The sequence below is a fragment of the Odocoileus virginianus genome, chromosome 10, assembly GCF_023699985.2.
Source record: "Odocoileus virginianus isolate 20LAN1187 ecotype Illinois chromosome 10, Ovbor_1.2, whole genome shotgun sequence".
Classification (NCBI taxonomy): domain Eukaryota; kingdom Metazoa; phylum Chordata; class Mammalia; order Artiodactyla; family Cervidae; genus Odocoileus; species Odocoileus virginianus.
In genome coordinates this window covers 33371516-33393308 of record NC_069683.1, presented here as the reverse complement: position 1 = coordinate 33393308, position 21793 = coordinate 33371516, and the positions used below count along the sequence as shown (strand labels likewise).

At 35.5% G+C, this 21793-nt stretch overlaps 1 protein-coding gene and 1 non-coding gene across 2 annotated transcripts in view; both read right to left on the bottom strand.

Moving 5' to 3' along the window:
- The window catches only part of IPO7 (importin 7), a 46299-nt gene that overhangs the window by 15695 nt on the left and 8811 nt on the right, over positions 1-21793 (bottom strand). Inside the window, exons 2-11 of the mRNA XM_070473372.1 lie at positions 17275-17356; positions 14047-14200; positions 12114-12272; positions 8892-9048; positions 5565-5654; positions 4081-4175; positions 3885-3969; positions 1828-1962; positions 1060-1159; positions 208-284 (exon numbers count right to left, since the gene is read on the bottom strand). Coding sequence (XP_070329473.1) covers positions 208-284; positions 1060-1159; positions 1828-1962; positions 3885-3969; positions 4081-4175; positions 5565-5654; positions 8892-9048; positions 12114-12272; positions 14047-14200; positions 17275-17356 — 1134 coding nt within the window. The remainder of the gene's footprint in view (positions 1-207; positions 285-1059; positions 1160-1827; positions 1963-3884; positions 3970-4080; positions 4176-5564; positions 5655-8891; positions 9049-12113; positions 12273-14046; positions 14201-17274; positions 17357-21793) is intronic.
- On the bottom strand, positions 2695-2807 carry LOC139037280 (U5 spliceosomal RNA). Its single transcript, XR_011490102.1, has one exon. It is a non-coding gene; the product is annotated as a U5 spliceosomal RNA (small nuclear RNA).

The following is a 21793-nucleotide window of genomic DNA, read 5'->3' as shown; positions in this document are numbered from 1 at the left end:
AAATATATTCAATATCCTGTGATAAACTGTAACGGAAAAGAATATGGAAAAGAAAGTATAAATAACCGAATCACTATGCTGAATAGCTGAAATTACCATTGTAAATGAACTATACTTCAATACAACAACAAAAAAAACACCCTAAGTGTATATCTGAACATATTTTAAATATTAAACCAGAAGTTATCCACACACTAAATAACCTACCTCTTTCCTCTTACTACAGGCTGTAAACAAGAGCGTCTGGGCAGCAGTGGTAGGAGAGATGAAATCCTCAAATACATCTGGAGAATAAATTTAAAATTAATACAGAATACAGAAAAATAGTAATTTCAAATTTTTCATGAAACATTTTCATATAATTTACAAATGATGCTCAGTGATAACAAAAAAGGACCTTAAATTTTTGCTAAATCTTCACAGACGATGACCATGAAAACAAACCCAGATTTCCATAGAGTTTTGCAAAAGCCTAATGCCTTGTCTTTCCTGTACAAATTAAATCTTAATCCATTAACTTCTCCCAATGATTATTTTCTATCATACAAAACCCCACTACTGTGAGAATTTTCACAATGGGGTCACAAAAATACAAACTAATGAAAGTACGTAAGATTTTGGTAGGAAGAAAGACTAATACTCAACATTAGCCAAATTACAATTCTTTAGTTCCATGCAGAGACTCCGTATGACTCCAGCTTCCAGTATGCGTCTTCTCAATTTCCATACACATGATGACTGACATGGGATCCAAAAGCACAGTTTAGATACTTAGTGTTAAGGTGTACCCTTGAATTTCTAACAATTTTGGCATGTGCCAGAGGTATATCCAACAGTCAAAACCTACTAACACTATTGTATTTACATCTGCTAAAAATGAGGATTATCATTATCAAATAACCAAACTAATGAAAACTCCCAAATGACTTAACAATGGATAAATTATATTAAAATAATGGCAGACTTCTCAGTTCCAAAGGTGAGGGCTTAATATTCAAGGTTATCATATAGAACCTTAATGACTGACATATTGTTTCTAAAAAAGTGAAATGTCCTCACCAAACTTCATGCGTATATATTCATAAGGGTCCTCTTGCCAAAGTTCCTCATCAGCATCTGTATAGCACATCAATGGAAAAATAACATCTTGGATAATGCCCTGCAATTTAAAAGTTAAAAAAGTAACCTTAATTCAGTTTTCAAATTTAAACTTTCAAATTTCTAATAAGTGCTAAAATAAAAATAACTCTACAGCATGTGTTTTAAAGCTTAATATCAAACTTCAGTAAAATATAAATAAATGCATTAAAATGCATTCTCAGATCAACCACCAATGTACATATTCTTACCCTCTGTGCAACAAGGGTAAGGCACGTGTCACAAAATAAGACATGTATACATAGATAGCAATTAAGTATTCTTAGAAAATACAGACTGAAATTTTAGTCCATCAAACCCTTCAGTTAAAAACAAAGCAAATATACTGGAAACAGTACATAAGCCAATTAGCCTCAAAAGTAATTTGGTGAAATAGCCCTTTGTCTATTCCAAATTACATGTTAACTAGTCATGTTAAACTAATCATGATCTAACAGTAAGAACTTAGAAGGCAAATTTTAAGACAATAGATTCAGATTAAATAATCTGAATATTTACAAAATACCTTTTATAAAGTTTTTCAGGGTGTTACTTTATCTTTCTAATATAAAACTACCAGAACTAGACCAAGTGACACACATTAAAAAAAAAGATTTCTCAACCCTTTTGGTAATTAACGTTATTTCCAATGTATTTTCTAGAAAAATAGTTCAGATAGAAAAATGTTACTTGTATATGAGGCTTCAGATTCTTCCAGGTGAGAGCATGGGAAACTCCTTGATTAATATAATTTAACGTCTGTTGTAAAACTCGGGGAGCCATATATTGCTTCTCCTTGTACTGATATAAGACCTTCAATAAAACCTTTGAAAAAAAATTTGATCAAAAACAAAGCTTAAATAGAGTTTAACTATTTACAAGCTAGCAAAAATATCTGACACTACCCAGATCATCAACATAAAATAACCGCCAGATTCTATTAAAAAGAGAGTAATTTTTTAAATTATGTATTGGAGAACTATATTTATTTCCAAAGTAAAATAAACAAATTGAAGTAACATTGTACATCAAAGGATGAGTTTCTGATTAAATACAAGAAGAGAAAATCATATGCTATTTGTGAACACACCACTGAGACAGCACTATGTTAAAATCAGCTTTTAGGAAAATCTTACCCAAACCATTTAAGCAATTAATGACTGTTAAGAGTTCTAATTCATCTTTGATATTTGAGAACAGCAGTTGTTAAAATAAGATCCACAGACCTCACAGGGTCTGATGGGTCAAAACTATTTCCATAATAATGCTCAGACATTATTTGCCATTTTTTACTATGTTGACACTTGCATCAATGATACAAAACTCATGGTGGTAAAACTTCAGGTGCCCAACATGAGTCAGCAGAGTGGCACTAAACTGTACTAGCAGTCATCATATTCTTTACAGCCACATAATCACAGAACAAACTTTCTTTAGGAATGTCCTTTATGAACCAGTAATATAAATATCAATAAATGGGAAGCATACATGCAGCACTTCTGCTACATACCAAAGTACAATGCTTGGAAGAAAAGCGGAAACATCTTTTTTCTTTGGGCCTTGTTTATCTCACAAGGCCTCAAAAAAAATGAAGCAACACTTGCCTATCCCTCCCCAGGCAAACCTTTGGTAAAAGGCAAAAGATTCATTTCAAAGAGAAAGAAGAGTCAGAACTGAAAAAGTTTTTTCCAACAAATACCATAAGCTTGAAAGAAAAACTGATTGATAAATTATGGTCATTTAGACTTGTGTATATGGCAGATTTTTTTTTCACCCTCAAAAATGAACAAAATAAGCCTCTCACTGAAGTGAGAATATGTAACTGGTGTTAAAATCTGAGACTTCAAGCAAAACTAGAATTTTCAAAATCTTATACCCACCACTGAGTTCTACTTGACAGCTTTTAAATATTTAAAGATACTTCTGATAAGATCAGTGGTGATATGAATGAATGAAAAATTTTCAAGTTACATAATGAAATCAATTAACATTCAGAAAATTGCCAGTGACCCACTAAGTCAATATTTTCCAATGACCAGGGCAGGATTACAAAATCATATATGGATAAAAGACCCATTGAAAGTACAATACCAAACCAATGAATGCTAATATAACAGAATATGAGATGTTTACTGTTATAGTTTCAAACTCTACATTGCAATTAACCTTTAAGAAAATACCACTGTCAAATGTTGGTATGATATAAAAAATTTCCACAATTATGTGAAAAGTATATTAAATCAGACTTTCCTTTTCCAACTTATCTTTGAGACCAAATTATCTTTATTTACTTCCATTAGAACAAGTTAAAACAATGAATAGAGAGGTAGATGTGGTATATGACTAACTTTTACTAGTCTTTAGTAAGGCAGACATTAAAGATATTAGTCAAAATGTGCAACAATGCCATTTCCTCCTGCTAAAAATTTTTCATTTTGGAAAACAGCTATTTTCAACAACAACAAAAAACATGTAGTCTATTAATATGTGACAGGTTTGCTATTACTTTTAAATAAATTAATACTGTTAAATTTTGTCTCAGTTTTTAAAACAGTAAATATCACTACATGTAATATAATCTATAATCCAGACTGTAAGGCGGTCCTGAGACCAAAACATTTGCTAACTACAGTGTTCAAGATGTTAAAGACTGCTACATGCAATTTTTGGATGACAAAGAAACTAGAAATAAGCAAGATAAATTAACAGTGCCATGTTTTTACGTGGAAAAATTATCTTAAACTTACTTGTTGGACACCAACAGCAAATGCCTTCAGAAACACTTCAGCAAATTCATTATACTCTTTGGAAACATTGCCAGGACTTCCATACCTAAAAGAACATTAAAATGCCCATCATGTCTTTATAATGTTTTATATTAGCACTTATTTGTGAAGATTAAAAAAAAAAAACTTAAGTTATCACATAATGAGAAGAGTTTACCTTTCAAAAAGCCTTGCTAAGATATGTAAAGCCCACTTTTTACATTTCCACCATGGTAACTCAGGTCTATCATCTTCTTCAACTTGAAGTGTTTCCTTTAAAGAGACATTTATTTAATGACAGACAATATAATCTAAAAGGAATAGTGTGAGTTCAGAACAGATTCACAAAAACATGAATGCTCCTCCAACACTGGCCTTTCCTTATAAAAGGCTATACTTGGGAAAGTACTAACCTTTGTTTATAATAGGCGTTTTGCCTCACTACTTAAGTTACAAAGGACACGCTTTTTCAAAGTCTTATAAAAGTTTACAGCCATTAAAAAGAATACATTTGAATCAGTTCTAATGAGGTGGCTGAAACTGGAGCCTATTATACAGAGTGAAGAAAGTCAAAAGAAAAACACCAATACAGTATACTAACACATATATATGAAATTTAGAAAGATGGTAATGGTAACTCTACATGCAAGACAGCAAAAGAGACACAGATGTATAGAACAGTCTTTTGGACACTGTGGGAGAAGGCGAGGGTGGGATGATCTGAGAGAATAGCGTTGAAACATGTATATTATCATATATGAAACAGGTCGCCAGTCCAGGTTCGATGTATGAGACAGGGTGCTCAGGGCTGGTGCACTGGGATGACCCAGACAGATGGGATGGGGAGGGAGGTGGGAGGGGGGTTCAGGATGGGGAACACATGTACATCCATGGCTGATTCATATCAATGTATGGCAAAAACCACTACAATATTATAAAGTAATTAGTCTCCAACTAAAATAAATAAATTTTTAAAAAAGTCTTATAAAAGTTTAAACTCAAAAACATTGTAGTCATGATCCAAATAATACAAATCCAGGCCTGGGCAGGCAGCTTAACTAAAACCAGTATAGTTAAAGGGCACAAATCAAAAGGGCACAAAAAAACTCCATTTTAAAAATCTACTTTCAGAAATACTAGTTTAAATACATAAATATAAACAGATGAAAACATTCATTTACAAAACTATTTATAACAAAGAAAAATGACAAGAACAAAACATTCATTAATAAGATGTTTAATTATGGAACATCCATTAACAGACAACCTTAATGGTATCTATAGATTTGATAAATAATAAATAACAAAAAAATAATTATCTGAAGGTTGCTAAGACAGTAGATTTAAAAGTTCTCACTACAAGAAAAAAAAAATTTCTAACTATGCCAGGTGATACATTTTATGAACTCAATTAAAAACTAAAGAAACAGAGAATTAGAATGGAAAAAACCAGCTATAAATAAGCACTTTAAATAATACACAAAATAACCTTTATAATTTTTCCCTTAATATACTCGCATATATAAACAAATGAAACATGTACTTAGGAAAATTTACATCACAAAATACATAAATTCATAAAGAATGTTTTAGGAAATATCAATTAAAATTCTCAAAAGGTAACTAAATATTTAAGTTCAGTGATATAGGAAATACACTTACATTAGGTACATCCCTGTTCACAACAGTCTTTAAAATTTCTATCCATTCTGTCAAATTCTGTTGGTTTATCAGCTCCAGTGGTAATGTATACTAAATTAAAATCAAGAATCAATATTTTAAAATCTTTACAAAAGAAAATCCAACTTCCTTTAACTCTTTATAAAACCAAAAAAACATACTTCATGCAATCCACATTTCCTCTTTTAGTAAATAGGCAAATTTCTCATCTGGTTGATTTGGTTAGTTTAATGTACAATGGTCAACTGTGGCAGATAGTCAGCATCCTTGTTTTATTCCCAAATTCCTGGGAATACATCTAATTTTCACCATAAGATACAATATCTTTTATTCAGTTAAGGAAATTTCTATTACAGGATACTTGTTATTTTTTTTAAAAGCAGAAATGATTATTTTATCAAATACTTTATCTACCATCCTTAAAGACTGTTTATAGGTCTCTCTTTTTGCATAATATAAAACTTAATCACAAAAACTGGTTTTTCACTCTTGATATTCTCATGTTTCTGGGATAAATCATATCACTTAATAGGAGCATAAAATCAATATCCTATTTAGCATTTCAGGACCTCTATTTTCACAAATGAGCCAGTACTATATTTTGATTTCAGGGTATGCTAGTCTCAAAAAATCATTTGGTCCCATGCCCTAGAATAACTTATAAAAAGAACCTTCATTTCTTTAAAAATTATACAAGGAGTCATTAGAAAGATATTACATTATCTTTAAAGAACTAGCAATAGCATGAAAACTCCAACCAAACAATGGCAGTGAGTCAGTTATAATAACTTTAGTGGAAATAAAGTCACAGGTCTATTTAAATAAGATTTATAAAAAATAAGTAATGGTATGAATTGAACCAAAGATCCTGGCAGGTGAGACAAATCTTTCTTTGGTCATATGGCACAAGAAGAGCAAAGATTTTAATCCTAGTCATTAAATCTGTTTCATAAGTAATTACAGTCCCCTGAGACTATAGACTTAAATTCAGACTTAAATTGAAGAAAGTAGGGAAAACCACGAGACCATTCAGGTATGACTGAAATCAAATCCCTTATGACTATACAGTGAAAGTGAGAAATAGGTTTAAGGGACTAGATCTGTTAAGAGTGCCTGATAAACTATGGACTGAGGTTCGTGACATTGTACAGCAGACAGGGATCAAGACCATCCCCTTGGAAAAGAAATGCAAAAGGGCAAAATGGTTGTCTGAGGAGGCCTTACAAATAGCTGTGAAAAGAAGAGAAGTGAAAAGCAAAGGAGAAAAGGAATTGAATGCAGAGTTCCAAAGAATAGCCAGGAGAGGTAAGAAAGCCTTCCTCAGCGATCAGTGCAAAGAAATAGAGGAAAACAATAGAATGGGAAAGACTAGAGATCTCTTCAAGAAAATTAGAGATACCAAGGAATGCAAAGATGGGCTCAATAAAGGACAGAAATGGTATGGACCTAACAGAAGTAGAAAATATTAAGAAGAGGTGGCAAGAATACACAGAAGAACTGAACAAAAATGATCTTCACAACCCAGATAATCACGATGGTGTGATCACTCACCTAGAGCCAGACATCCTGGAATGTGAAGTCAAGTGGGCCTTAGGAAGCATCACTATGAACAAAGCTACTGGAGGTGATGGAATTCCAGCTGAGCTATTTCAAATCCTGAAAGATGATGCTGTGAAAGTGCTGCACTCAATATGCTGGCAAATTTGGAAAACTCAGCAGTGGCCACAGGACTAGAAAAGGTCCGTTTTCATTCTAATCCCAAAGAATGCTCAAACTACTGCACAATTGCACTCATCTCATACACTAGTAAAGTAATGCTCAAAATTCTCCAAGCCAGGCTTCAGCAAATGTGAACCGTGAACTTCCAGATGCTCAAGCTCGTTTTAGAAAAGGCAGAGGAACCACAGATCAAACTGCCAACATCCGCTGGATCATCAAAAAAGCAAGAGAGTTCCAGAAAAACATGTATTTCTGCTCTATTGACTATGCCAAAGCCTTTGACTGTGTGGATCACAATACACTGTGGAAAATCCTGAAAGAGATGGGAATACCAGACCACCTGACCTGCTTCTTGAGAAACCTATATGCAGGTCAGGAAGCAACAGTTAGAACTGGACATGGAACAACAGACTGGTTCCAAATAGGAAAGGGAGTATGTCAAAGCTGTATATTGTCACCCTGCTTATTTAACTTATATGCAGAGTACATCATGAGAAACGCTGGGATGGAAGAAGCACAAGCTGGAATCAAGATTGCTGGGAGAAATATCAATAACCTCAGATATGCAGATGACACCACCCTTATGGGCAGACAGTGAAGAGGAACTAAAAAGCCTCTTGATGAAAGTGAAAGAAGAGAGTGAAAAAGTTGGCTTAAAGCTCAACATTCAGAAAACTAAGATCACGACATCTAGTCCCATCACTTCATGGGAAACAGATGGGGAAAAGTGTCAGACTTTATTTTTGGGGGCTCCAAAATCACTGCAGATGGTGACTGCAGCCATGAAATTAAAAGACGCTTACTCCTTGGAAGGAAAGTCATGACCAACCTAGACAGCATATTAAACAGCAGAGACATTATTTTGTCAACAAAGGTCAGTCTAGTCAAGGCTATGGTTTTTCCAGTGGTCATGTATGGATGTGAGAGTTAGACTGTGAAGAAAGCTGAGCACCGAAAAACTGATGCTTTTGTACCTTGGACTGCAAGGAGATCCAATCAGTCCATCCTAAAGGAGATCAGTCCTGGGTGTTCATTGGAAGGACTGATGCTGAAGCTGAAACTCCAATACTTTGGCCACCTCATGTGAAGAGTTGACTCACTGGAAAAGACCCTGATGCTGGGAGGGATTGGGGGCAGGAAAAGGGGACGACAGAGGATGAGATGGCTGGATGGCATCACTGACTTGATGGACATGAGTTTGAGTAAACTTTGGGAGTTGGTGATGGGCAGGGAGGCCTGGCGTGCTGTGATTCATGGGGTCGCAAAGAGTCGGACATGATTGAGCAACTGAACTGAACTGAGACTATAGATATCACCATTTCCTTATTTGGGTCTTTTATCCCAGGAAGATTTAGAATATACAAAGTCAAATCCACAGTCTTAATCATTTTATGTCAAGCTTAGGAATAGGTTTTTTAATTAGTGGGACAATCTACACACATATAGCATGACAAAGCATGTGTTAGATGTAAACTCTAAGAACTGATTTTCCGTTTTGTGAATTCTTAAGCTGAAAGACATTCTTTATCATCATTTAAGGTGCCAAATGATAGCTGACCTTATGTATTAAAAACTACTTTATAAAATTACCTGAACAAGAGCATAGAAGATCTTGAAAATTTGTTTCTGAATGAGGACAGATTGATCAGACTGATCAGAAAGAAGCTGGATAAAACGGTCCTTTAGAACTGGCAGGAAATGCTGCATTGCTGCTACCAGTGGACTCCGTTCCTCTGGTTTCTTATACCTTTGGGTAGGAATACAAACTAATTCTGTGAGAATTTATTTATAATTAAATATGAGATATAAATTTAAACTACTTGCCTGTTTATACAGATAAAAGCAAACATTTTCTAAGCAACTTTATAGTCCTAGAAGAAAAATCTATTATGGAATTAAATCATAGGCAAAAAGCAACTTGAGAAAAACCTCAAACAACAGAACATCTAAAATTTACTGAGCACTTATTATGAGGTAAACAACCTTCAAGGCCTCATTAATATCCTCACTTCTATAGCTGAGGAAACTGAGGCACAGAGAAGTTAAATATCTTCCCTAATATATATATCTAGGTATGAACCTTAGCAGATTCAGGATCTGCCCTTTAACCATTTCACTATGTTATTACTAACTGTGAATACTGATAAAACTGAGGAGTTACAATGATTTGGTTTTTAAACATTAGGAGCTGATTGATATAAAATAATTACGTATTACCATCCTTAAGTGATTTACACACCAGAAGCATTAAGGAAGAAATGGCATCTGTAAAGCAGAAAATATTCTATTTCTAAAAGCACTATAAATCGGAAGTTCTTTTGTAACCTTTCTGGCAACAAAGTCTGACCTCAACAGGATATTGATGATCTCTGTTTATCCCATTTGGAGTAAATATTCATATACTTATAGCATATATAAAAAATAATGTTTGATTCCTGGATACTGGTACAGATTTCAATAGAATATATATTACGTGAACCTTGTTTAAACCTTTTTAAACTCTGAAAAATTCTGAATTCTGAATTACATTTTGCTTCAAAGATATGAGGTAAAGAAGTGCTGACTAATTGAGACATTCCTCCATTGAGATCCTTAGCATTTTAACAGTACTGTTAAAAGGTCTATTGGCTTTTTTTTTTTTTTTGTAATTTTAAGTTACTGATTTCCCCTACCAGATCCCAGTTTTATCTATCAGTAGCTTCTGTAAAGGGAGAAAATGTTTCTGAAAATTGAGTATGTTAGCACATTTTTAAAGGTAAAGGTAGACATTCCTAAAAGACTGGATTGTTTTTCCTACTGGGTGAAATGAGAAGCAAAGTAAACTGCCAAGACTAAAACAAGAGCAATGTTCATGCTAATAATGTTTTGAGATTAAACAATTAACTGACAGTTTTAAATATTATTTAATATGCTCAGAAATTACACCTAGTATACATTTAAAGGTTATCTGAATATTTCTTTGAGTCAATTAAAAACAGTAACAATTTACAAAAGGAAGCCATTTGCATTCTCCAACTTGATTAGACAAGCTATATTAATTACTAACAATATTATCTTATAACAACAAAGATGAGAAGTATATGATGCAACCCTCTCTCCATTATCCAATCCAGGTGATCACCCACATTATGATAGTTTGAATACCCATTCCATGTTATTTAAGACATTCTTCTCTCCTAACTTCCTCTCTACACTGAGTGGTGGCCTGGAAGTTGGATGGTGCAATATCCAAACTAATGAGTATGAAAATAATTTATGGAAGGATACAAATACTATTCCATAAGACCTGAAAGCTCCTCAAAGCATGAAAATGTGATACTAATAAAAGCCTACGGAGTGATCAAGATGGTGGAGGAATAGAATGTGGAGCTCACCTCTTCCCACAAATAAAAGCCTATTACCAATGTCAATCTGGTAAACCATACTCATAGGGAATTCTCAAAAACTAGCCAATTCCTTTCCTCTTTGCTCCTTCTATGCTCCTTCAACTGACAAGCATTTCCTGAGGATCTATGCTCCTGAGGGCCATCACAACTTTCAATCTCTGCATGCATTCTCTTAGAACTGCGTTAGTCCACACAGATCCCTCGTGAACACCTTGTGCTCCAGACACTGGCTGAAGATAAACTGAAATTCCACCACTGCAGCAGTCTCCTGTCTTCCATTTAAAAATCCCTATCACACTCTCTCCTGCTAAGGATCACACGGCAGGAGACGTGGACCTTCCCAATGACAATGGCAGCTTGTTACTGTTACTCTCTCAGTCACTCACTTACCAGAACTACAACAACTGGCACTCCGACAGAGGTTGGAGCAACAGCTGGAACATCCCTTAGCAGGAAGATGGGTAGCTGGTGGGAACACAAGAAAACACCAGTACCAATGCTGTAAATGCTATATTTCTTTCCTGCTCAGAACAAAAGCAGCAGTTCATCACCTACTTTGAGTGGGACCCAGAAAGGATATCAAAGGCTAACTACAAGCCCCAGATATACAGGGCTCACAATGTGTAGCTGTTCGGACTAGAAATAAAGCCACCATCATGGTGTAGTGTTCCTTCCTCTTTAATGTTCTAACATCAAAATTTTCAAGTGCCTACCAATTTCATCATTTTCACCACACACTTAAGAGAAAAACCTCAACAACATTCGGCTTATTACTTTCAGTGCTATATCTCAACCTCCAAGGTTAGATTTTTTTTTCCTGATCCCTAAACCCAGGTCTAAAATGATCCCTAAATCTTTCTTACTGATACCAAGCACTTACACAGGCTGTAATTTGCTCAAATACACCAACACTGAATGAAGCAGGTGACTATGAATCCTTCAAACACAAAGGTTAAAAAATGATCAAATGAATTTCCAATGCATTCTTCTTAAAAAATTAGAGGTAGGTTCTTGAAATTTAGCAAGAATTCAAATTAAGATAAAAATTCACAGAAAGCCAGAAAAAGAGCTCTAAAGCTCAGTGTACTTTGACCGCTTTCATATCTTTAAAAAAGCTTATCTTTAGGCCTTTTATCAACACAGACTGAGGAGTCTATATACAGGAGTTATAGATAACTTAGGTTTTCAATAGGGAAACATGATTAAGAAAAAAGGGCACAAGGAATTTCACAGCTGAATCAACAGAAGAGATTGCAGATTTAAAACAAGAATGCTATTTCAAAATGAAGACACAATTAAAATCAACATGTAATTCACTAACTTTGGTATATAGATCAAATGAAACTTTAAGTTGTTCAAACCGATTAGCTTAAATATCCCAAGCTTTTTCTACTTCTCAGAACTACAGGAATTGAGAGATACTTACTCATAATTTTTCACAAGCTGATAGAGGCAAAGAAGAATTCCTAGCCAACATGCACTGTTGTCAGACTGAAGATAAAAGCCAATTTTGTCCACAATAGCAGTCCAGCGACTTGGATAATCATGTTTGATGATATGATGAATGCATGTAGTAAGCTGTACCCTGAAAGTAAAAAATAAACAATAACAAGGAAGAAATACTAATAAGCCCATGACATAACTAGAAAAGCCTTCCCCACAATGAAAAGATCCCACATGCCCAAAAGAACCACCAAAGCAGCCAAATATATATATATATATGGCTTAAAACTCAACATTCAAAAAACTAAGATCATAGCATCTGGTCCCATCACTTCATGGCAAATATATGGGGAAACAATGGAAACAGTGACAGACTTTATATTTCTTGGGCTTCAAAATTACTGCAGATGGTGACTGCAGCCATGAAATTAAAAGATGCTTGCTCCTTGGAAGAGACGCTGTGACCAACTTAGACAGCATATTAAAAAGCAGAGATGTTACTTTGCCAACAAAGGTCCATCTAGTCAAAGCTATGGTTTTTCCAGTAGTCATGTATGGATGAGAGAGTTGGACTGTGAAGAAAGCTGAGCACTGAAGAATTGATGCTTTTGAATTGTGGTGTTGGAGAGGACTCTTGAGAGTCCCTTGGACTGCAAGGAGATCCAACCAGTCCATCCTAAAGGAGATCAGTCCTGGGTGTTCAATGGAAGGACTGACGCTGAAGCTGAAACTCCAATACGTTGGCCACCTGATGCAAAGAGCTGACTCACTGGAAAAGACCTTGAAGCTGGGAAGGATTGAAGGCAGGAGGAGAAGGGGACGACAGAGGATGAGATGGTGGGATGGCATCACCGACTCGATGGACATGAGTTTGAGCAAGCTCCGGGAGTTGATGATGGACAGGGAAGCCTGAAATGCTGCAGTCCATGGGGTAATAAGGAGTCAGACACAACTGAGTAACTGAACTGCACTTTCCAGGTGGTGCAGTGGATAAGAATTCCCCTGCCAATGTGGAGGACACAGGCTTGATCCCTGGTCCAGGAAGATTCCACAAGCCACAGAGCAGCTAATCCTGTGCACCCCAACTACTGAAGCCCATGCGCCCTAGAGCATGCAAGCTGCTAACAACTGAGCCCACATGCTGCAACTACTGAAGCCTGAGTACCTAGAGCCTGTGGTCCGCAATGAGAAGCCAGCACACGGCAACAAAGAGTAGCCCCCGACTGCTGCTAGAGAAAGCCTGAGCAAAGCTACAAAGACTCAGTGCAGTAAAAAATAAACTTAAAAAAACAAGTCACTAAACAAAAACTATTACTACTGATTTAAAAGAAACCCAACAAATGTTATAAATGCAGATAGTTGTATTTTTTTCATCCCCATCAACTGACAGGTTTCATTCAGAACATCAATACAATATAAAGTATATGACAGAATTCTGTAATTTTCTATGCTCCCTTTCATCTGAACATAGTATGTTTCACAAGTTTGACATGAAGTTTAAAGTTTTGGGTTTTAATTAATGTAAAATTAAACTGCAGTGAGAAAATAAAGTAATTTTCCTGTAACAGCATTTAAGTTTTGTGCTTCAGAAAGGACAGATTTTTGGGAGGGAGCTGCACTAGGTCTTGGTTACAGCATTAGGGATCTTTGCTGCATCTTGCTGAATCTTTCAGTCATGGCACCCTGACTCTGGAGTTGTGGCACACAGGCTTTAGTTGCTCCAGAACATGTAGGACCAAAGTTCCCCAACCAGGGACTGAACCTGCATCCCCTGCATTGTAAAGTGGATTCTTAACCCCCAGATCACCAGGGAAGTCTCCAAAACAACCAATTTTTATGTTATGAAAGATTCCCTTTTCTGCAAACCCTGAAAATTATTACCTTCAATAATGGTTAAGTTTAAAATACATACATACCTGATGAGCTCAGGAGAGTGAATAATAGCTTCTACAATATTTTCTCGAATACAATGTCGATCTTCTTCAGGAATAGTATAAGGGGATATATCCCCTGGTGCTGTTTCCCGATCAGGCCAATACTGCGTTATCATATTTTTCAAATAGATAACACCTAAAATATAGATCAATTTGACAAAAGAATGTGAAAGCACTGTAAGCATCCCTGTGTCTACACCTCAGTTTATTTCTTTCAGATCAACCACTGCTAGTAAAGCTATCCTTTTAAAATTAAAATACTGTATTCTATTATTTAAAAAGTTGACAAAATACAAATTTAATGTTGGCTACAGTAATCACCCACAAAGTCATTATTAAACATACAGTCTGCGGGGGTTGGTGATGGACAGGGAGGCCTGGCATGCTGCGGTTCATGGGGTCGCAAAGAGTCAGACACGACTGATCGACTGAACTGAACTGAACTGAACTGCAGTAACTCTGCAAACTAAAACAAAATTGTTTTTACAATGCATTTACACACAACACTTTCCACCTTGTTTTCTGTAGAAAAGCTGTTTTACCAAGTCTGTTTTTTAAAATGAAATTTCTAAATAATAAAACTGCATACACATACCAATAAAGTTTCTATCTTGGACTCCAGCACTGTGAGAAACAGCCTCTGAGTATTTCTTTCTATCATAATGCACCATAAGAAGTGGATGTATATACTTATTTGTATAATTTTGATTCAGTATTTTAAAAAGTGTTCGGTCAGAAAAATAAATGACCCAACCAAAAAATGGGCCAAAGAACTAAACAGACATTTCTTCAAAGAAGACATACAGATGGCTAACAAACACATGAAAAGATGCTCAACACCACTCATTATCAGAGAAATGCAAATCAAAACCACAATGAGAAAAAAAAAAAACAAAAAACCACAATGAGGTACCATTACACGCCAGTCAGGATGGCTGCTATCCAAAAGTCTACAAGCAATAAATGCTGGAGAGGGTGTGGAGAAAAGGGAACCCTCTTACACTGTTGGTGGGAATGCAAACTAGTACAGTCACTATGGAGAACAGTGTGGAGACTCCTTAAAAAACTGGAAATAGAACTGCCATATGACCCAGCAATACCACTTGTGGGCATACACACTGAGGAAACCAGATCTGAAAGAGACATGTGCACCCCAGTGTTCATCACAGCACTGTTTATAATAGCCAGGACATGGAAGCAACCTAGATGCCCATCAGCAGACGAATGGATAAGGAAGCTGTGGTACATATACACCATGGAATATTACTCAGTCGTTAAAAAGAATTCATTTGAATCAGTTCTAATGAGATGGATGAAACTGGAGCCCATTATACAGAGCGAAGTAAGCCAGAAAGATAAAGACCATTACGGTATACTAACACATATATATGGAATTTAGAAAGATGGTAATGATAATCCCATATGCAAAACAGAAAAAGAGACACAGATGTACAGAACAGACTTTTGGACTCTGTGGGAGAAGGCGAGGGTGGGATGTTTCGAGAGAACAGCATTGAAACATGTATATTATCTATGGTGAAACAGATCACCAGCCCAGGTTGGATGCATGAGACAAGTGCTCGGGCCTGGTGCACTGGGAAGACCCAGAGGGATCAGGTAGAAAGGGAGGTGGGAGGGGGGATCGGGATGGGGAATACATGTAACTCCATGGCTGATTCATATCAATGTAAGACAAAACCCACTACAATATTGTAAAGTAATTAGCCTCCAACTAATAAAAATAAATGAATAAAAAAAAAGTGTTTGGTCAAACAAAACACATAAAGAAGTGGGAACTGCACTGCAAGAACCTCATTATTCACTCTACTCCATCCAGAATGCTTGAGCTCTGCTACAAAGACAGTAAATGTATCTTTCAAGGTCTAAGAAATGAAACACCATATACCATGCACTATACAATATAATTCAGTAATTGTAAGAATGTACATTTGAAAGTAATGATGATACTTTAAAAATTAGGACCAATTCCACAGTTCAGTTGCTTCTGGCTTTGTACATACTAAAAAAACAACTTTCTAGTAGAATTTAATTTTGCTAAAACACATAATCAAGTTTCTAATGTGCTTAATTAAAGTCCTTCCTAAATCCAAAGGCTTTCAACACCTTAGTAAAAATTTTGAGATTTAAAGGCAAAGATTCTTATCTAAAAAAATAGCCAAAGGGGAAAATGTCAACTTCATTAGTAAAAGAGAAATGGCAGTTAAATAGTCAAACCAACCTTTTCCTATTTAACTAGAAAATCTTTTTAAAGATTTACTGTTGACCAAGGTTCAGTGAAGTTACTGTATTTTATAGACACAAAAGTCCCATTTAATTTGTGTTATTTATATGCCAAGTTTAAAAAAGTCATAACTTCCATTCATTCATTCATTTACTGAGTACCTTCACTGTGTCAGGCAATTCTTTAGGCACTCAGAATACAACTGTTAACCATATAGACCTTATATTAAATTCCAACAACCGAGAAAGGTTTCAGAGCATATAGAACATTAAGGTAAATCATTCAGTCATTAAAACATAAATTTTAAGATGAACACTATGTAGAGAAAAGGAATGTGATTGCATTAAATAAAGTAAGCAGAAAAATTTTTTTAAAAAACAAAATCGGTGTAAGGAAAAAGAACAGCAAAAAATAACTCCAGAATATAAGTGGTTTTTCCAGAACAGTAAAGTTATTCGCAGTTTATATGTCCTATAAGAAATACATCTGCAAGTAAATAACAAACACTAAAGATGTGAATTCCATTACTTTGCTGACTAACAGATAATATCAGAAGTAGCATGCCACATTTTCATAGACTCTTGATACTGAAGGAACTAATAGTTGTTAAAACTGCGTCTAAGAAATAGTATCTTTTAAATGGTTAAAATAGAACAATAAAAGCAAATAACTGGAGGTTTGTATCTTAGAATCATCCATCATGGAAGGAAACAGAAAATGGAGAATCTTGCAATAAACCTCATCAATTTTCCAGCTTCTTTCTTAATTCAGTGAAATATCACTTCCTTGAAACTCTGCCACCAGATATTCATGTACTTGTGACAGTTTGTAGTAAACACAAGGGGGGGCAAATCAATTTTCCGGGAAGAAAATCACCGAAGGATCTTCCCAAGACACATCTGCTATTCAACTATGAACATTTCAAACATTATTTACATATATCCAAGAAAATAATTCAGGAAACTTGCCTGCCTGTCTCACAGGTAAATCCAGTTGTTCCGACATAGTAATCTGAAGCAGCGTTGAAACAAAATTCAGAGACTTGTGTGCCTACAAATAAAAAAATATATTTTAAATTTCTGCAAATATTCTTAGTACTCTTATTTCACTACTTGGCTGGCACAAAAGGCTTTCCTCCACTAGTTGGTTCCAGTATTTCCTACCACTCACATATAAGGAACACACACACACACACACACACACACACACAAAAATGCAGTAACCTAACTCCTAAAACCTTCACATGTTTGTATGTGCCTACATTCTGCTGAATTTCTAACCACATCGGTGACAGTAGCTCACAAACGGTCTCCTCCGTGATACCTATTTCCCTAATTCAGTAATAATTTCTCCAGGGATATTCTATTAAGTGGCCAGACAAAAACAAAGTGAGCAAAAATCAGTAACCTAAGGGGGTCGTTTCCAAGGTGCTAGTAACATTTTGTATCATAATACAGCTGTTTTATAAGTGTGTCCAGTTTGTGAAAATTAATCAACTGTATCCTCATGATCATTTTTCTGTATGTGCATGCTATATTTAAAATAGCTTTGACCATACAACAAAAGTAGGATATAAACTGCATGACTTAGTAAATGTATTTACATGAATATACAATGCAACACATACAGAAAATAATGAAATGCACCAAAAATGCTAATGAGTTATATCTGCAATGGTAGGATTACAGAGGTTTTCTATTAGCCAAATTTTATGCCATGATCCTGGATTGTTTTCATTAACAACACAAAAAAGCTAGTTAATTCCTTAATCTGTCATATTTGCTTTTGATTTATTAAAAAAGAACTGAAATCTCTTCTTATATGTATTCTCATTTCCTCTTCTGCAATATAAACACCTCCTAAAATGTCCTTCCAGCCCAAGTTTTAGTACTTTTCTGCACATGTTCACATGGACACTTGTGATTTTTAGTTTCCTCCTTACAGGCTTTTTCATGCATTCTACAAACACATTCTTAGAAACAGAAGAATTTCCCTTCAGATATAAAAAATGTCTTCCATGTAAGACTCAAAGGGATACTCTGCTCATTCAGTCACTCCAAAAATTATTTACTTAGTTGTTCTTAGTGCAAAACACTATGCCAGGACCTGAAAACACAAGGTTGAACAAGACAGTAAGTCTCCATTACCTCATGGAAAATGAACAATGAAGAAAAACAAGATAGCCAAACAGGTAACTATAATAAAGTATCAATATAATAGAAGAAATAGAAAACACTATGGAAGAAACAAATGTACAATCTCCTAACCCAGAAGTGGTATTTAAATTTAAGACCTGGACAGGAGCAGTTAAATAAATAAAGGGGAGGAATTTACCCTTTTCAGTACTCTAAATAGATCTGAACAGTTAACCATTATCACTTTCATGAAACACCCTTCCATCTAAACCGTTCATACATCACTTTTCCTGGTACCTTTTCAGTTTCCTTTGGTTGTTTCTTATTCTGTCTACATGGTTCAAGAACTCGGTCATAGGCCATCTTTTCTGCTCCCGAGCTGCTTTCATGCAACTCCTATCTTTAAATACCATCTATAAATCAAATGTAGTTTCCAGTCTAGGACACACAGACCTAGTAAACATCCCTACCTCCATTATCTCACAGGCTTTTCAGACTTACTATGATGAAATCATTTTCTCCCCTAAAAGTTATGACTCTTCCTTCCTTGTACCACCCCCCCAACCTGTCATCACAATCCTCCATTATTCATATCTGAAAATTGAATGCCATCTTTAATATGTTCCTCTTCTTTTAAAATTAAAAAAAAGTTTTTTAATTTATTTATTTCTGACTGTGCTGGGTCTCTGTTGCTGTGTCCCTGTTTTCTCTAGAGCAGAGCCTACTCTTCCTTGCAGCGCACAGGCTGCTCACCGCAATGGCTTCTCTTTTGCCGAGCACAAGCATCAGGGCACTCTGGAACAGCAGTGCTGCCCACAGGCTTTTTCACCCCTCAGCATGTGGAATCTTCTCAGAGCAGAGACTGAACCCATGTCTCCTGCATTGGCAGGCAGATTCTTAACCACTGAATCACCAGGGAAGTCCACTTTCCTCTTCTTATCCCAATTCAATACATCAGACCCTATCAATTGCATAGCCAAAATGGTTGTATAATTGACATATCCACTTTCTCCACTCCCACTAACACCAACCTAGTCCAAGTGACTGTCATCTCTCTTAATGTAACCATTTGCCTCCCCAACCATTCTCTATTTAGTACTCAATAATCATTAAAATTATAAAGTAATCCCCTTAAAACACATCTTTTAACAATTTTCTACTGTATTTCCTAAGGCCTAAAAGGCCCTGTCTTATCTTGCTCTGCTTATTTCATCAGCCTCACTTAAAGAAACTTTCTCACCCCCCTCATTGCCCCACCTTAGGTTTTTGCAGCAATAAACATTACCCCATTTCAGAGTCTTTGTACATGCTGTGACTTTCTGCCTACATCACTCCTCTCCAGTGCTCCACCAGGGTTAACTGGTCCACACCTTTATTCTTTAGGTCTCAGTTAAAACATTTCCTTAGAGAAGCATTTCCTCACTGATCACACTGGGGCTAAGTAGGGCTCCCAATTACTCTCATAAGCTCCAAGGTTTCTTTTTCCACTTCATAATAATTATTACATATTTGTAGACTGGTTTTATGTCTGCCTCTCCTATTAGACTCAAGATACATTAGGAGTAAAGACTTTACTATCTTTATATCCAGTTCCTCATGTTTGGCATTCAAGATAGTCAACAAATTTATTAAAAGAATAACTGAATGAATTAACAAAAAAGGTGCTGTAGAGGCAGTTGTAATCACACAGAGGTTGTGTGGAGCAAAAAAGAAAATTTGTATTTTTAGACTGGTAAGCACACAAAGACCACTACTATGATACTTCTTAAGTCATTAATATTACAGCAATATATCTTATCTTCTGCATAAAATTATGAACTCTAAGAATGAACTGCTAGAATTCAGACAGTACTGGTTATAAACCTAAGGGATGTCATGTCCTACATTTTTAACTCCTGAGCAAGTTTAATTCAGCAAATCTAATTTTTTTATTGTGAAGATTAATTTTATTTAACAAATATTTATGGCACTTTTTTGTAAAGATTCTTTTCCCATATAGGCCATTACAGAGTACTGAATGGAGTTCCCTGTGCTATACCAACAGGTTCTTATTAATTATCTCTTTTATATATAGTAGTATATACAAGTCTGTAGCAAATCTAACTCTTAATTACAAAATCAGTATAACAAAATCTACTTCACAGGATAGCTATAAGGAAATAACACGAAAAGTATTTTAGCAAACATCAAAACATAACAAACAGGGAGTTCCCTGGTGGTCTAACGGTTAGGATTCCAGGCTTTCACTACCACGGCCAGAGATTAATCCCTGATCAGGGAACTAAGAATCCTGCAAATTGTGCAGTGTGGCCAAAAAACAAGAACAAAAAAACACACAAAAACCATACCTCATCTTTCTCAGAAAGTATGTTCTAAAGTCAGTAGGGCATAAATTGACTTTGCCAAATTACTTTTCAGTACGTTAAATCACTCATAAAATACAACATGTAGTTTCATTTATATATAACACTCTCCTGAGGTCCCAATTCTGCAGTTTATCTTTCTGAGTAGAAAAAGACTGCTTTCTATGACTGGAACTCCAAATGAGGTTGTTGGTTTACATTTAGGAGTCACTTTATAACAACAAAAACCACCACACAACGGCCACTGTTTTTGTTGGTTGGACACAGACAGCTGCATGTGAGTTAGAAGTGAGCATGTGCTGCTCGGCGTATCTTCCTATAACATAATAGGTACTATACGCTATAATAACAAGGGACCTTTATCAATTTCCAACTTCTTAAGGTTTAAACAATACAAAAAAAAACCCTTAACAGTACTTGAAGGAAACCAAGGTGAAAATTTTTATCATCTTGGTGGAGAAAACCTAAGCCTAACACTTTAAAGGGTGAAAGACATGAAAGAGTTTTGGTATCAGGTAGATAAAAGTAAAGCTTCATAGGCTTCAGCCCTGCCTTGGTATAAATAATGTTGAGGGGGAAAAAAGGAAAATATTGCGACATCTGAGGAAATGTTAAATCACTCCAAAACAAAAATCAGCAAATACGTGCAAGCAAATTACAAAATAATTAGCACAAGGAGTTGCCTAGTGGCTTAGTGGTTAGGATTCCAGGGTTTCACTGCCATGGCCCAGGTTTGATCCTTGGTTGAGTAACTGAGATCCCACAAGCCACATGGCCGGCCACACACACACACACACGTCAAGTGGACAAGACAACACTACCCTAAAACAATACATGCAATACCAAAGTGCTGAGCAAGATAAGAAAGAAAAAAAATGGAATTCAGTGCTGGTAGATATATAAAATGGTACAACCATATTGGAAAACTGGCATTATCTGACATGTACTTATCTCATAACCTAGCAATTTCCCCCTTATAGATTCAAGAG